The following is a 16,978-nucleotide window of genomic DNA, read 5'->3' as shown; positions in this document are numbered from 1 at the left end:
AGATGTGATCATGTGCGAATAAATTAATTGCATATAAAGTGGATTTGACAGATAGTCTCTTTATTTTGACCGAACACTAACCCATTCACATCTAATGCTTTATTTGAAGACAGCTGAATGTTTTCTGAAAACTCTCCCAAGAAACGAAAAACATGTCATTTGTAAGGTTGAACTTTTAATGTTTCATTTATCAGTATCTCTAAATATATAAATTACTTTCTGTAAAAGCATGTATGTTACTCCTGGTTATGATGGGTTAAAAACAGAAGAAATTACACTTTCACCATGTCAGACCTGCAAAGAACATCTTACTACAATGTGTTGAGATGCCTAAAACTCATTAAAACAAGACAAAATTCTTCTTTTCTGGGAGATGATGGCAATCGCTGGAGGAGAGGGGGCGACATTATGCAACTCCCTGCCGTCCAGCTCAACCTGTTGCTGAGGATGGAGGGCTGGCAGCCTCAGAGCTGGAAGCACAAGCGAGTAAATAAAGCAGGAGTTGGCAGCATCAGCACCATTCTCAGCCCAGTTTCTGCACAGTTGGTGTGGAGGAGAGTTTCCCTCCTCCACAGTGTTGTGCAGAGAAGCAACTACAGGTCACTGCATATCTTTTTGTTCATTTCAGATTGCCTTTATTTGTCTTTCTTCTGTCTTTAACATAAAGAAAATTTACGGAATTGGCTTCTCAGTTGGTGAAGATCCAGGTTAAATCAGTGCAGCAGAAAGTGTGAACTGTATATGAGCAGCTTAACCATCCATATGTCCGTAAACTAAACAAGATTCATTAAACAGTTGTAGTATAGATGCCAGTAACATGGACTCCGATGCTTTACTGGTGCAAAAATTGGACATAAAGGGGAATAAGTCCTCACTTTCATTCTAAAGGAAGAAATTAATCCTAAATCCCAGTCAATAATCTCTCGCCATCAGTATCTCAGAGGTGATGAAGGCACAGCTGGGATATTTATTTGTGTAGCACCAGTAGCACCAGTCCAATCTGATTATAACTCAATCAGATTGACAACATAATCCACATAAATCCAGTTCACAATAACTGTGTTTATGCAAAGCCAAATTAGAATGGATTAAAGCTAATCTTTGATTCAGTCCTCCATCCTAAACAAGGTGGCAGTGGAGAGGAAACCTCCATCAGAACCAGAACCAGGAAGAAAAAACTCCATCAGAACCAGAACCAGGAAGAAAAAACTCCATCAGAACCAGAACCAGGACGGAAAAACTTCATCAGAACCAGAACCAGGAAGAAAAATCTCCATCAGAACCAGAACCAGGAAGGAAAAACTTCATCAGAACCAGAACCAGGAAGGAAAAACTTCATCAGAACCAGAACCAGGAAGGGAAAACTCCATCAGAACCAGAAAGAAAATCTCGACCAGAACCAGAACCAGGAAGGGAAAACTTCATCAGAACCAGAACCAGGAAGGAAAAATCTCCATCAGAACCAGAACCAGGAAGGGAAAACTCCATCAGAACCAGAAAGAAAATCTCCACCAGAACCAGAACCAGGAAGGGAAAACTTCATCAGAACCAGAACCAGGAAGAAAAATCTCCATCAGAACCAGAACCAGGAAGGGAAAACTCCATCAGAACCAGGAAGAAAAATCTCCACCAGAACCAGGAAGGAAAAACTCCATCAGAACCAGAACCAGGAAGGGAAAACTCCATCAGAACCAGGAAGAAAATCTCCACCAGAACCAGAACCAGGAAGGGAAAACTCCATCAGAAGCAGAACCAGGAAGAAAAATCTCCATCAGAACCAGGAAGGGAAAACTTCATCAGAACCAGAACCAGGAAGGAAAAATCTCCATCAGAACCAGAACCAGGAAGGGAAAACTCCATCAGAACCAGAACCAGGAAGGAAAAATCTCCATCAGAACCAGAACCAGGAAGGGAAAACTCCATCAGAACCAGGAAGAAAATCTCCACCAGAACCAGAACCAGGAAGGGAAACTTCATCAGAACCAGAACCAGGAAGAAAAATCTCCATCAGAACCAGAACCAGGAAGGGAAAACTTCATCAGAACCAGAACCAGGAAGGAAAAATCTCCATCAGAACCAGAACCAGGAAGGGAAAACTCCATTAGAACCAGGAAGAAAATCTCCACCAGAACCAGAACCAGGAAGGGAAAACTTCATCAGAACCAGAACCAGGAAGAAAAATCTCCATCAGAACCAGAACCAGGAAGGGAAAACTCCATCAGAACCAGGAAGAAAAATCTCCACCAGAACCAGGAAGGAAAAACTTCATCAGAACCAGAACCAGGAAGAAAAATCTCCATCAGAACCAGAACCAGGAAGGAAAAACTTCATCAGAACCAGGAAGAAAAATCTCCACCAGAACCAGGAAGGAAAAACTTCATCAGAACCAGAACCAGGAAGAAAAATCTCCATCAGAACCAGAACCAGGAAGGGAAAACTCCATCAGAACCAGGAAGAAAAATCTCCACCAGAACCAGGAAGGAAAAACTTCATCAGAACCAGAACCAGGAAGAAAAATCTCCATCAGAACCAGAACCAGGAAAGAAAAACTTCATCAGAACCAGGAAGAAAAATCTCCACCAGAACCAGGAAGGAAAAACTTCATCAGAACCAGAACCAGGAAGAAAAATCTCCATCAGAACCAGAACCAGGAAGGAAAAACTTCATCAGAACCAGGAAGAAAAATCTCCACCAGAACCAGGAAGGAAAAACTTCATCAGAACCAGGAAGAAAAATCTCCATCAGAACCAGAACCAGGAAGGGAAAACTCCATCAGAACCAGGAAGAAAAATCTCCACCAGAATCAGGAAGGAAAAACTTCATCAGAACCAGAACCAGGAAGAAAAATCTCCATCAGAACCAGAACCAGGAAGGAAAAACTTCATCAGAACCAGGAAGAAAAATCTCCACCAGAACCAGGAAGGAAAAACTTCATCAGAACCAGAACCAGGAAGAAAAATCTCCATCAGAACCAGAACCAGGAAGGGAAAACTCCATCAGAACCAGGAAGAAAAATCTCCACCAGAACCAGGAAGGAAAAACTTCCACAGAACCAGAACCAGGAAGAAAAATCTCCATCAGAACCAGAACCAGGAAGGAAAAACTTCATCAGAACCAGAACCAGGAAGAAAATCTCCACCAGAAGTTTCCATGAGCTGTAGTTAAACACAGAGGAGGAGAGGTCAAAGTTTGTGACTGCTTTTCTTAAACTGCTGCAGCTAAACTGGCAAGTAGGAAGGAAAACTAAACAAATCTGAAAAGAAAAAATATTTTCCATCAATAGTCATTTTGCAGTGAAGTGATGCGAACATCATCATCATTTTCAAGCCACACAAAGCATTGATTTAATATGTGCATCCACCATGCATTTCATCAGCTTCACCTGATCAACTTCCTGTTAACACAAATATCCAACCAGCCAATCACACGGCAGCATGTAGTCATGTAGACGTGGTGAAGACGACTTCCTGAAGTTCAAACTGAGCATCAGAATGAGAAAGAAAGGGGATTTAAGAGACTTTGAACGTGGCATGGTTGTTGGTCTGAGTATTTACTGGGATTTTCACCCACAACCATCTCCAGGGTTTCCAGAGATGGTCTGAAGAAGAGAAAATATCCAGAGCAGCAGTTGTCTGGACCAGGATGCAGCAGAAGACACACCGGGTGCCTCCTGCCAGTTAAGAACAGGAAACTGAGGCTACAATTCACACACACTCACCAACACTGGACAATAGAAGATGGAGAAACGTTGTTGGTCTGATGAGTCTCCATTTCAGCTCCACATTCAGATGCTCGGCTCAGAATCTGCTGGAAACATCATGAAAACATGGATCCATCCTGCCTTGGATCAACGCTTCAGGCTGCTGCTGGTGTAATGGTGGGGGGAGGTTTTCTTGGCCCACTTTGGGCCCCTTAGTACCAACGTGGTCTGGTTTAACCAGCACAGCATCTGATGCTACTTCCAGCAGGATAATGCACCATGTCACAAAGCTCAGATCATCTCCACCTGCTTTCTAGAACATGACAATGAGTTCTCTGGACTCCAACGGCCTCCACAGCCACCAGATCTCAGTCCAGTAGAGCAGCTTTGGGATGTGGTGGAACGGGAGATTCTCATCATGGATGTGCATTGTTACACAATCTTTCACTTTTCAGTAAACCTTTTTAATTTTAACCAGTTTTTTTGTTGTTTATTTTTAACTCATCTGAGTGTTTTCAGGATAAATTAATTTAATTCAGATTGGAATTACAAAGAAAAACATTTATCTGAGTGTTGATGGAAAGGTCTAGCTTCACTATGATCAAGTTTCCTGTTAGCTTCTCTGATGTTGGACTAGATATTCCATACATAAGTTCATCAGGTATAAACCAATCAGAATGTTCACCTCACTGAAATAGGCTCATATTTAAGTTAATTTTTGCAAATGCATCACTAAAGAAATCATTTCCAGAACGGCCATGCTTCACAGCAACATGCACCACACCGGGTAAACATGATTAATTCCATCTCACTGTGACTGCAGTTTGTTCCATTTTGCAGCAGCTGTGTGGCGTCTGCTGACATTTCAGAAGCTCATTTGAAACAGAAAGCGCGCGCCGCATTTTGGCGTTTGAGCAGCTGCTTCTGTTGATAGGGGGAGGTCTGCAAACCAAAATGATGGGCTAATCCTCTCGCATGCGTAAAGGAGAGCTCGAGCCAGGAGGACGGCTCAAAAAGCAACCCGCCATCTGCTCGACAGACACAGTTTGTTCTGACAGGAACGAGGCACATTTTACGCACAGCACGTCCGCGGAATTTCCGCCGGGTCCGAGCGGCTGTCCGTCACTACGGGGTTTTTTTTACGCTCAACCGTTCACTACCTTCAGTTTCACGCTGATTTCAGCTCGGGACGCACGTTCCCATCTGCGTAAAGCTGCTGGACTGCTCGCTTCTGTTGCGCGTAAAGCTGGTCAGGTGCGTCAGGACACGCGCTGCTGAATTTGGTTGTTTAGCCGAAATTCAAAAAGAAAAGATGTTAAATTTCACATCTTCTGCGGAACGAAACCAAACTTTGGGGACTTGGGTGGACTACAGCCTCCAGTACAAGGTGATAAGCAGCTTGCTTCTTCTCGTGATTTGTGCGTTAGGAATCGTTGGCAACGTTATGGTCATCCTGGTGGTGCTCACCACTAAACATATGAGGACTCCCACGAACTGCTACCTGGTCAGCTTGGCTGTGGCGGACCTGATGGTTCTGACAGCGGCTGGTCTGCCCGCCATCACCGACAGCATCTTTGGAACCTGGGTGTTCGGCCACTACGGCTGCTTGTGCATCACCTACTTCCAGTACCTCGGGATCAACGCCTCCTCCTGCTCCATCACAGCTTTCACCATAGAGAGATACATCGCCATCTGCCACCCCATCAAAGCCCAGTTTCTGTGCACTTTGTCCAGAGCGAAGAAGATAATTTTGTTCGTTTGGGCTTTCACCTCCATGTACTGCGTGATGTGGTTCTATCTGTCAGACATCCAGGACCTGGTGTACGACAACATCACCATCACCACCTGCGGCTACAGAGTTCCCCGCAAGTTTTATTTGCCCATTTATTTCTTTGACTTCGGCGTCTTCTTCGTGCTGCCTCTGCTGCTCTCCGCGATTCTGTACGGACTCATCGCCCGGATCCTCTTCCTAAACCCGCTGCCTTCTGACCCCAAAGACAAGAAGAAGAACGGAGTCAACAACCACGCCATGAACAAGAGCACGAGCTGCAAAAACTCCCGTCACTCCAGCTCCACCGCCACATCCCGCAGACAGGTGAGCTGACAGGAAGATGACACGATCAGACCGTTGTTATTCATCACACTGAGCTTTATTACACAGAAAAGAAAGGAAAAACTTTATAACATGAAAAGTAGCTACTGTCAAAGGAACAGGGCCGAGTCTAGAATATTCTTGATAGGGGCCTGACCACAATGCCCAGATATGTCACTGAGAAGAAGGTGGCTCATGTAAATGATGCATCTTGTGTTTTTTTTTTTTTTTTTGGGGGGGGGGGGGGGGGGGGGGGGGGATGTATTGTAAGTTTTAATCACTGCTGTATAAACATGTATAATTGATAATAAGAAAGATTTCCTTTGAGCCAAATCACAACAGTTTCCTCAGCTTTCTTGGTTGTTTAGAGCCCTTAAAACTACACTAGATGGCATTGATCTATCTTAGCTGATCTAATTAATTTTTGCGGGCATTTCTATCCCATCCAGGAGGTTTACAATCCAGCCACTAAATGTAATTTTATTCAGAGACTCTATCTGGTAAATCCACAATGATCCATGATAACATCATTATTTATCACAATTCATCATAAAAACATCACCATCACTACTATGTTGCTAAGAGACCTCTATTTAGACCTGGAGATGATGATTAAGCCACTTCCTGTCAGACTTTCCACCAATCAGAGAGCTTAGATTGACGGTAACGTCCAATCAGGAGCAGCCAAAGATCAACCAGTGAGCAGAAAGTTCTATGTGTGTGTGAAAAGAAGAAAAATAATGCTTCTCGATGGCTTGAGTTATTCCTACAAAGTTCTGTTAGTAATAAATCCTGTTTCTTCTTCTGGTTCTGCCTTTATGCTGCAATATCTATTGATACATTCATTTTACATCATTTTAGCCTCACAATCTGACAGCTGAGCCTGGAAACATCATGTCTGATGCTGACTGGGGTTAAAATGATTCCATTTCTGCATGGAGTTTTACATAAAATGGTTTTACATAAAAAAAGCAAAGAACCAGAGTTTTAAGGGTTACCTTCAGTCATCCCATCTGGTCATTTTATTACTTTTAGATCCTCTTCATCAAACATTTTGGACAGAAAATATCATGCGTGTATGCAGTTGTAAAATGCTGCTGAATAAATGCTGCACTATAATCAAGAGCATGTTAGTGTTGATGTAGAACATCATGTAGAACTACATATGCTGCATTTACTTACACTTGGCATCTGAGGTTTACCCAAGTAAACATCCCTTTACATTGAATTTTTCTTAGAATTTTATTGGGGTGGCACCTGAGGGGTTCAATCAGATTGTAGAGGCGGCCCATACCAGCTCCAGGCCACCCCTTTGGCCACTACTCTTGCTAATAAATAGCCAATACTTTCATTTGTTTCACTTATTTAAACTATATCACTGAATTTATGTGATGGATAAAAGTAAATTACCCATAAATTACTGGTTTTCTATTTAAATATTTGATTTAGTACATTTTACCTGACAAAATGTAAATGTCTTATCTGTCACAGAGTAGTTTTAACAGTGCCCAATCTAAAAAAAAAAAAAGGGACTAAACAATGAAAAAAAAAGCTCAAAAGAGTAAAAAACACAACAAGAAACCCCAAAAACTGTTTCAGAAAACAACATTTCAACATACAAGATTCCACAAAACAGAAGAATGAAAAAACCACTAAATGGTAAAGAAAGAAAGAGTTTTTTGAGTTTTAAAAGGTCCTTTATTTCAGGCTACACAAAGGCTCCAACCTGTTTGTGAGATTAAAGAAATCAAATTCCAGCCTGAGCCGAGCTGCCAGTAACCTGGTGAAGACCAGGAGATCCTCCTCTGACCCTTGACCTTTGATTCTGTCCCTTCTGATCTTCTAAATGGCTAACTTAGCCTCACCGAAAATTAAATTTAACAGTGAGTGAACAGATTTTTTACACGCTGAGTACTGAGGCTCAAAAACAAAATAACTGAAAGAAAACTGTTCTCCAAACCCCTCAAAAGCTCAAACAAACCCATCAGCCGTGAACACTGAACAAAGAGATGGTGAACCGTTTCTAACTGGAAACAAAATGGACACCCAGGCCCCGTGTTCGGATCAAGGTGTGCCAGGTACCTGTTAGTGGCTATGGCCCCGTGCACAACCCTCCATTGAAAACTCAGTCCACCTCGACCCCCTGACAGCGGCCAGAGAGCGTAGGTTTGAAACCTTCATGCTGATGAGGTAGAGGGCTTCAGAAATGTGCAAAATAAAAGTCTTTCTGGCAACAAAAAAAGTAAAAAACACTTATAAATATAAAGGTAGTGCTACTTTTATTGGTTTAGAAAATAGTCTGCCAGGGAATGTTTATTTCTGCTTTCTTTTGATGTGAATTCTTTATATTTGTATCCAGTCAGCCACCTCACCTCAGTAATCTCAGCTCTCTGGTCAGATACTGGAAACAAACAGTTTTCTTTGTCTGGATATTTATCAGAAAATGAAATTAAAAAGCAAATATTTCAACTGTTCCTTGGTACCACGACTTGCACATCATGATCTTATTTGTTCAGATTAGGAATATTGATTAAATCGATCCTGTTTCCACAGAGAGTTTTATCACCTCATCTCTCTTGCCTCCCCCCCAACCCCCCTCCCTCGGTAGGTGACTAAGATGCTGGCAGTGGTGGTGATCCTCTTCGCCATGCTCTGGATGCCGTACCGCACTCTGGTGGTGGTGAACTCCTTCCTGGAACGGGCCTATCTGGACAACTGGTTCTTGCTTTTCTGTAGGATCTGCATCTACCTCAACAGTGCCATCAACCCGGTCATCTACAACGCCATGTCTCAGAAGTTTCGCGCCGCTTTCCGTAAGATCTGCCGCTGTGGAAGGAAGGGTTCAGATAAGCCCGCCGCCTACAGCGTGGCCCTCACCTACAGCGCCGTCAAGGACACTTCTCTGGTGGAAAGCACTGATCACCTCACCACTGAGCTGGAGGAGCTGACTGTCACCGACGAGCTGTTGTCGGAGCAGAAGATGATGTTCCCAGACCCCTGTGGGTACAGGAAGGTGAACTTTAGTGACGCCTGAAGTTTGTTTGATGGACACAGTGACAATTCTGCAGGTCAGTCGAGGCTTAAAGACCTTAAAAGTGTTGCTTAATGGAGTCTCTTAAGTGGGAATTCTGTTTCCTGAGTGCCTGCTGACCTTTTCAAAGCCATGCTGCTGCACCTAACGATGTAAGCACACATCAGAGCCAGTGATGCGTAGTCTTTGATCCCGGACGTTGTAAAGCACAAACGGCAACAGATAAGGACTCCCATCATGCACCTGTTATCACATCTGAAACCAGCCCACATTATGTAAGGTGTCTGAGTCAACAGAATGTGACTGTGCGCAAACACTTTTCCCACTTCAGAGATATTGCAACTCACAGCAGCGCAGACTTTCTGATTCTCAAAGCTAAAAACATGTTGGTGGCTCCAGATGGCCTCAAGGGATCTAGAAGCTTTGCTAGATGATGTCAGGAAACAGACATTCACTATTACCCGCACAACCAGTCAGTGATGCTTGAAAGCAAAGAAAACCAAAGTTGACTCCGGCTTCAAGTGAGGAGTTCACTCATTTTACCACTGAAAGGCAGGATGGGGTGTTTCCTGTCAGCTTCAGCCCCACACACTGAGATTTTCCACACACACTCAACAACATGCAGTCACATTAAAACAAAACATCTTCTGCAGATTTAACAGCAGCACACCTCCCTGCTCCCCCAGTGTTGTCAGGGCAGGTGGTTTATTAAAGGGTGGGATACACATGAATCTTTACTGACCCAACAGCCTGTTTTTGCCGTGATGGACATGAGCGTGACCTTGAGCACAGCCTGCAAACCGAGCAGGTTGCACGTGTCCTCGTTCTCTTGACGCTATGTTTGCAAAGCTTTCAGACAAAATTACACACAGAAATTAGCAACTTCAATTACAAAAAAGTCCCATAATGAAGTTTATTATGTGATATCCTGTTTCTATTAGTGCATCATAGGAGGTTTAACCCTTTAAAACCCAACTCGAGAAAAAATGTCTAGACATTTATAATTAACATGAATAATTTTTGTATTTTTACCATTTAATACTGTGCGATGTCAAAATTGTTATAGTGGAAAAAGGAATCCTTTAGGGGGCAGAAGACAAGAATCTGATTGTGTTCAACAGAGTTTTGAGCAAAGTTTTTACCATAAAATGATGCAAAAGGTCTCAGAAACATTACCAAATATGAAGCATACAGCATAAAAGGGTTAAAAGCTGCCAACATAAGCTGAACAGTCTCACAGCAACAGCTGAAATAATCACAAGAACTGCATCTATTGATCAGTGTACATGGAAACATGGAGACACAAAGGAGCAAAATTTTCCCAGATTCTATGAAACAGCCAGAAAACAACTGCTGTGTTACATTTAAATGGTAAGAAAAATCCATATTTGAATGTTTGGAGGAGTTAAAAAGTGCTGCTACACACACAGCTGTTCGCATCCTGATGTCAATGTCAAATTTATTTCTATTGTACATTTAAAACAATAAAGTGCTTTTCAAATTAATGTAAAAAGACAAGATGCAATAAAATGAAACATAAAAGCAAACAAATATAACAAATTAAAACAAAAAACACTAAACCTAATGTTACTCAAACTGAGCCTGACTTAAAGGCCAAGATTAAAAAGTAAGTTTTTAGATAGGATTTGAAGGACTGTAAAGACTGGAGTGTGAATACTGAGTGGCAGGTCATTCCATAGTCTGACAACCTTGGTTGAACTAAAAGCATCTGACTGGATGATCTCAAGATAGCAGGTTGCATAAATAACCGGGTGTTGTACCATTTAAAACTTGTAAAGTGTCATAGTTCGAGATACCACAAATGCAGGACTAACAAAACCCAGAGGCAGACGAGGGCAGCGAAGAGTTCATGTAACAAAAGACACAACTAACAAACACACACAATGAACTGGCAATAAATGAAGAGAAACCTGGAGCATAAAAGAGGGACTGATTACTAAACAAGAAGCAGGTGGCAATTAACGACCACTTCAGGGAACAGGAAGCTAACGGGGGAAAACTCTACAAAATAAAACAGGAAACAAAGATGAGACTAGACTAAGAAACTGCAATGGAACATAAAACCTGCAGATCATGGCAGGAAGTGAGTAAAGGAATCTTAAAATCTATTAAAAAACGGAGAGGCAGCCAGTGTAAACCTTGTAAAACTGTGTTCATGCTTTCTGTGAGCAGCATTCTGGACAAACTGCAGGCGTTGGACAGATAAATGCTCAGCAGCAAAGTATAAATACTGGCAGCTGTCCAATCTTCAGGTAATGAAGGCATGAATACATATTTCCAGGCCTTTTACAGGATTTAGCTTTGGCATAGTCCAAATTACGGGGGAGCAAAGGGGAGCTCGGCTCCCCCGAGAGAGCGGCTCCTCTAAAGACATTCAGCTGATACTCCACGGGGAGCCCTAAAATACTTCAATTTCAGGCTTCATGGGTGGCAGAAATCAGTCCAACATGAGGATTTTTATTTTTTTAATTTATTTTGTTTATTTGACAGGGACATTGCACAATCACACGTTAGCTAAGAGCTAATTTGCACCTGCAGACCCTGGGCAGGTAAACAGACAACAGTAAATACAGAACAAAAAAACAGGACATTACATAAAACAGTTGACTACAATTTAAAAACTAAATACAGATCCAGATAAGACAACATGAAGCTAGAAATACAACACAAAAATGTATTTTAAACACGGGTAAAAGATATAAACTGTACAAGGCATAAATAGTGAATATAAATTATATTAAAAGTTTAATTTAGTTAAAGCATAATCTTTAAAAAGATCAAGCCAAAGTCAATAGTGCAAAATAAGTGAGTGAAGGCATTTAATTATGGTTCCAGTCTTGTGTGGATTTTAGTCAAAGTTTAAGTTGTTTTTTATACGCTGTGAAGCTGCCTCTGATGACAGTGGGAAGGGAATTCTGATTTAGGGAACTGAAATAGAAACGATTAACATGACTTCTTGAGAATAAATCTGACTCCTGTGGTTCATCAGCCCAAGTTCAGACAATTTATTTTATTCACACTACAGATTCCAGCGTTGTGTTCATGTTCTAAAAGAGAAACTATTTCCAATCAGCTATAATGGATTTTCAAGCAGCACCTGATCCCTGCAGCAGTTAAAGAGCCAATCAGAGCTCTTTACCTGTTTGTTAGCAAGATTTCATAAAACTGCTGGAGGACAGAAAGAGCTCATTAAATCATGTTTACCTCAAAAATTTAACTGGAATCATGAAGACTTAAGCCTTTACACACCCATAATAAAATCATTATATCTCAGCAACCACAAGGTCTTTTTTAATACTTTTAGAGTCATAGTAAAAGGTTAGGATGTATAATTATAATTATATGTGTTACTGGTGAAGAATAAATGAAGATGGCACATTTCAGGTTTGCCTAAAAACACTTTCTGGATTATTCTGACTTTGGAATGATGCAGCTATAGCTCTAAACCTCGAGAAGATCTTATGTGAACATTATCTCTGCAAAGTTCCCCAAAGTGGCCGTTTTGGCACCATCTGTTCTCATAGTCACCCAGATGAGCATCTCAGCTTTTAAAAATATGTAAAAAAAAAAAAAAAAAAAAAGAATAAATAATAATAATAATAATATAAAAAAACTCCTTCGAGTCTTTCTACCTCGCTAAGGTGGTGGGAAGTTTGGTTCAGATATTTGCAGAATTAGTTATGATATTGTTCTGGATCTGGATCCAGGATTTCAAACAGATAAAGCACTGTAGGCTGACTAAAATCAATTTAACTCTTTAAAGTGTGAACCGAGAAACAATATTTTATCCGAAGTCTTTATCTGGCTTTTCATAAAATGCATGTATGTATTGTTTATTACCGTATGATGTCAACATTATTGTCGTGCCAAGAGTGTCCAACAGGGGGCATAAGACAAGTGACAGATTGTAAACAAGATGTGGAGCAAAGTTTTTACCATGAAATGATGCAAAAGGTCTCAGAACGAGTGTCTATCAAATATGATAGAAATGGCATTAAAGGGATAAGCGAGGGAGTTCTGGTCCTGGACCAGTCATAATAAAAAATTAATCATTTTTAGCATTAGATTCAACTTTAAACCTCCTCAACAACTCATATGCCTTATTAAAAATCAAACCTATTAATCAATGAATCATACATGAATAGAGTTTCTATATTTTGTTTGCGCTGCAGCAGTGACTGTAAAGCTCAGTGTCTGTACAGTTTCTGTGGTTTTACAGAACTTCATGTAGAATCTGCTGATTAAAGTGTCGCTGTGAACATCAGCAGCGGTGATTTCAAGCTGAATCAAACATGAATTGTGTGTTTTTACTGTTCAGCATCATGTGATGTGTGGATTTAACGAAGCGCTGCTTTGCTTGTGCTGCTGTTGGTGGTGAAAGCATCTCTGTGCAGATGTGTGGTGTTTGCTGTAGATATGCTGGTGCAGTGTGGTGTTTTCTGTCACTTCAGTTACCATTGATGGGTTTCACCGCTCAGTCTGCCACACAGGGACACAGTCCTGTATGACTGGACACAGCGGAGGAGCTCTGTTTACTCCTGAGTGAGGAAGATAACAGCAGGGATTTATTAATCTGCTGCAGTACTGCACAGGCCTCCGGTATCTGCAGATTAGTGCATTCATGTGTGTACGTCCTGTGTGTATTTAAAGGGATTTTTAAAAAATAATCTTAAAATGTTCTTATTGTTATTACAGCTTTATAAATATCATTTTGTAATGTGCTATGTGAAGGTGTTGCTCTGGTTATGCTTCTTATGTTGTGATCCTGTGACTGGTTTGGTATCTGGAAGTCAGTTTGTATTTATTGTGTTTATGTTTATAATAAAGTTGTCTCTGGAAAGATGATTATTCTCTTCATTAATTATTAATCACATCGAGAAATGAAGCTTAAAAATAATTTTCATAATTTGTTAGCTTTGCTTTTTCTATAGTCTTCCTCATAACGCCTCATTTCAGCACCACGGACAGCGCTCAACCTGACCCATGAGTGTAAGACTAACCAGCGTTGTGTGTAAAAATAATAATAATGATGATGATGATAATAATAATAATAATAAAGGCACATCAGTTTTGTGCCTTTAGATGTTCCAATCAACATTCCAAGAATGGGATTTTGTTTTCCAGACTGCCTGCTGACGGCTAAACGAGATAACTGGAAACTGTCAGACTCTCAGCTGTGTGGCAGCATTTTGTAGGTGGTATGTTTATAGAAAGTTTTGTTTCGTATGTTTTCTAAGTCTACCTATGGAGGGCTGCTCTAATTTTGAATCTATTTATTTATGAAAAAGCAAAGACAATGTGTTACTAAAATGCAGCAGTTTAACATTGTTGCGCCCCGGGACCAGACACTTCATGTTAGCCTCTTGCTAACAGACATGTAACTGAGGCTTATATTTCTTCTAACCCAGCCTCCACCACGGATCACCACGGTGAAGGGTGGATGTTCCACTAAACCAGCCTCCACCGCGGATCACCACGGTGAAGGGTGGATGTTCCACTAAACCAGCCTCCACCACGGATCACCACGGTGAAGGGTGGATGTTCCACTAAACCAGCCTCCACCACGGATGACCACGGTGACGGGTGGATGTTCCACTAAACCAGCCTCCACCACGGATGACCACGGTGACGGGTGGATGTTCCACTAAACCAGCCTCCACCACGGATGACCACGGTGACGGGTGGATGTTCCACTAAACCAGCCTCCACCACGGATGACCACGGTGACGGGTGGATGTTCCACTAAACCAGCCTCCACCGCGGATCACCACGGTGAAGGGTGGATGTTCCACTAAACCAGCCTCCACCACGGATCACCACGGTGACGGGTGGATGTTCCACTAAACCAGCCTCCACCACGGATCACCACGGTGACGGGTGGATGTTCCACTAAACCAGCCTCCACCGCGGATCACCACGGTGACGGGTGGATGTTCCACTAAACCAGCCTCCACCGCGGATCACCACGGTGACGGGTGGATGTTCCACTAAACCAGCCTCCACCGCAGATCACCACGGTGAAGGGTGGATGTTCCACTAAACCAGCCTCCACCACGGATCACCACGGTGACGGGTGGATGTTCCACTAAACCAGCCTCCACCACGGATCACCACGGTGACGGCAGTTTTCAGTGTTACTGAAAAGCTGGACATGGATTTTCCTTTGTGATCTCAATAAACCAAACAGTCTTTAAACAGTGATGTTTCCTCCCAGTAATCATAACGTTAACTTCTAAATATGTCGTTAACGTCTGCATCTTCTGTTTTCTACTCAGCTTTGACATGAAGAGGAAATACTTTTTTGGGGAACTTTCCACAGCTGAAGGTCTGATTCCCATCCTGCATGAAAAACTGAAAAAACTGAAAATTCTAAACTGGTAAGATATATATATATATATATATATATATATATATATATATATATATATATATATATATATATATATACATATATATATATAGTGTTCCATTTCTGGCCATAGTACCCTGGTTCCTCAGTACCTGACGCAGACCTTGTTTGACCGGGCAGCGTCTGAGACGGTATGTCTCTGTATGCCTGCACTCATGATGAGGTTGTTAGGGAGTAGCATTAAGGGTCTTGCCTTAGGACCCTGCTAAAGTATGCTACTAGTGACAGGGTAATACCACACACACTGGCCCACCAAGGCTGGAGACTGAACAATACTAGAAAACATACGGGAGAAGGAGGTATCACATAACAGTGAAGCACAGTGGTTAAAAGAACTAAGAGTGGACCACAGCCAAAAACCAAAACCAGAAAACTGCCATCACGTGCATGCAGCATTTTCAGTTTTCATTGTTTGTCTGCAGTTTCTCTATTAATCTGCCATCACTGGCAGAAATAAAGTGCATGAGTGGAATTTCAAAAAGGCTCCATTCAATGACTCTGGAGTATAAATGATGTCTAAATGTGAGTCTTCCCTGCTGAGTGCAGATGAGTCAGATCTACAGTCAGATATAAAACATCTCAGAGAAGAAGAGGAAGGTGATCCGTTTGTTTCTCTTTTTCCTTGTTGCTGGGAGCCTTTGTTAGACAGAATTTCATTGGCCACTCTAACACTGTGCTTGACATGTTTATTAATGTAAGGAAAAAGATCAAGGCATTTCTTTTTGCTTCTCACTATCTGTATTAATGTTAATTATTTCAACAGTTTTTAATGATCAGTTTTTCATCTTTATTTTTTATTTGTTTTACTTAAATTGTTTTAAGTGTTGTGAACTTCCATGTTTTGTTTTTGTTTTTTTATTAGAGAAATCTGATTGGTTCTTGCGTAAGCATGTAAAATGTGGGGAAAATATTTGGTATTTTTTAATCTGAATTTGTACATTTTATGTGTACCTGCACTTTTTGATACACTGACATATATGAAGATTCAAGTTACAGACCTTATGTCCCTAACCTCACTCCATAGTTCTGTTTTGTCTATTAAGCCCCATTTCCACCAAATGGTCCGGTTTGGGACAGAATTGGTTAGTGTGCATTTTTTTACATTTCCACAGGTAAAAACTGGAAAGGGTACCATTTATTTTTTGGGACCCATCTGTTGAGGTCCCATTTGGGATTAAGGAAACTTTTATTTTTGAAGCCTTTATTTTCATATTTCTTTCTTTACTTTCAACACAAATCCAGTGGTTTATCCAGGATTCCAGGCCAACAGAAGACAAAAGTTAGTGTGTGGTGGCCAGTCAATGCATCTTAAAACGTCCAGCAGGATCATTGTTAACTTTGGGGTGTGAAATACAGGAATTCTTGGGTGTCTGGAAACCCTTAAATAACACCATAGAGCCCTTTTAAATGTCAAAAATAGAACTGTTGACAGAGCTTAAAGAACATTTTAGAAGATACGAACTAAAAAAAATCTAATTATTACAAAAAGTGCTTTGTGTCACATAGGAAAGAAAAGATTTAAACATGACTCATATAGCAGAGTAAACAAACAGAAGATTAACCCATTAACACAAGTTCCCTCTAGACTAATAGAGGGTTCCTCATCAAACCCTAAACCCCTCTACCCCAGTCCTACATCTGCCCAGAGTTAACACACTAGTAGGCCACGTATACAACATTGGATCTATGCTATATAACATATGTTGTCACCTTCTGCCATTTATT

The 16,978-nt window shown here is 41.3% G+C and overlaps 1 protein-coding gene across 1 annotated transcript; it reads left to right on the top strand.

The window, feature by feature from the left end:
• The first annotated feature begins 4,555 nt into the window (after window positions 1–4,555).
• trhrb (thyrotropin-releasing hormone receptor b) lies at window positions 4,556–9,237 on the top strand. Its single transcript, XM_041967392.1, has 2 exons — window positions 4,556–5,795; window positions 8,401–9,237. The coding sequence occupies exons 1-2, from the start codon at window positions 5,013–5,015 to the stop codon at window positions 8,824–8,826; spliced, it is 1,209 nt and encodes a 402-aa protein (XP_041823326.1). The 5' UTR covers window positions 4,556–5,012; the 3' UTR covers window positions 8,827–9,237.
• The last annotated feature ends 7,741 nt before the right edge of the window (window positions 9,238–16,978 follow it).

Source organism: Melanotaenia boesemani, chromosome 17 (genome assembly GCF_017639745.1).
Source record: "Melanotaenia boesemani isolate fMelBoe1 chromosome 17, fMelBoe1.pri, whole genome shotgun sequence".
Lineage (NCBI taxonomy): Eukaryota > Metazoa > Chordata > Actinopteri > Atheriniformes > Melanotaeniidae > Melanotaenia > Melanotaenia boesemani.
The sequence above is the reverse complement of the archived record's forward strand: the minus strand, read 5'-3'. Positions and strand labels throughout refer to the sequence as shown.

Coding starts and splice junctions, on each gene's coding strand:
- trhrb (XM_041967392.1), top strand. CDS start 5,013: ATGTTAAATTTCACATCTTCTGCGGAACGAAACCAAACTTTGGGGACT. Junction 5,796..8,400: donor CCGCCACATCCCGCAGACAG/GTGAGCTGACAG, acceptor CTCCCTCGGTAG/GTGACTAAGATGCTGGCAGT.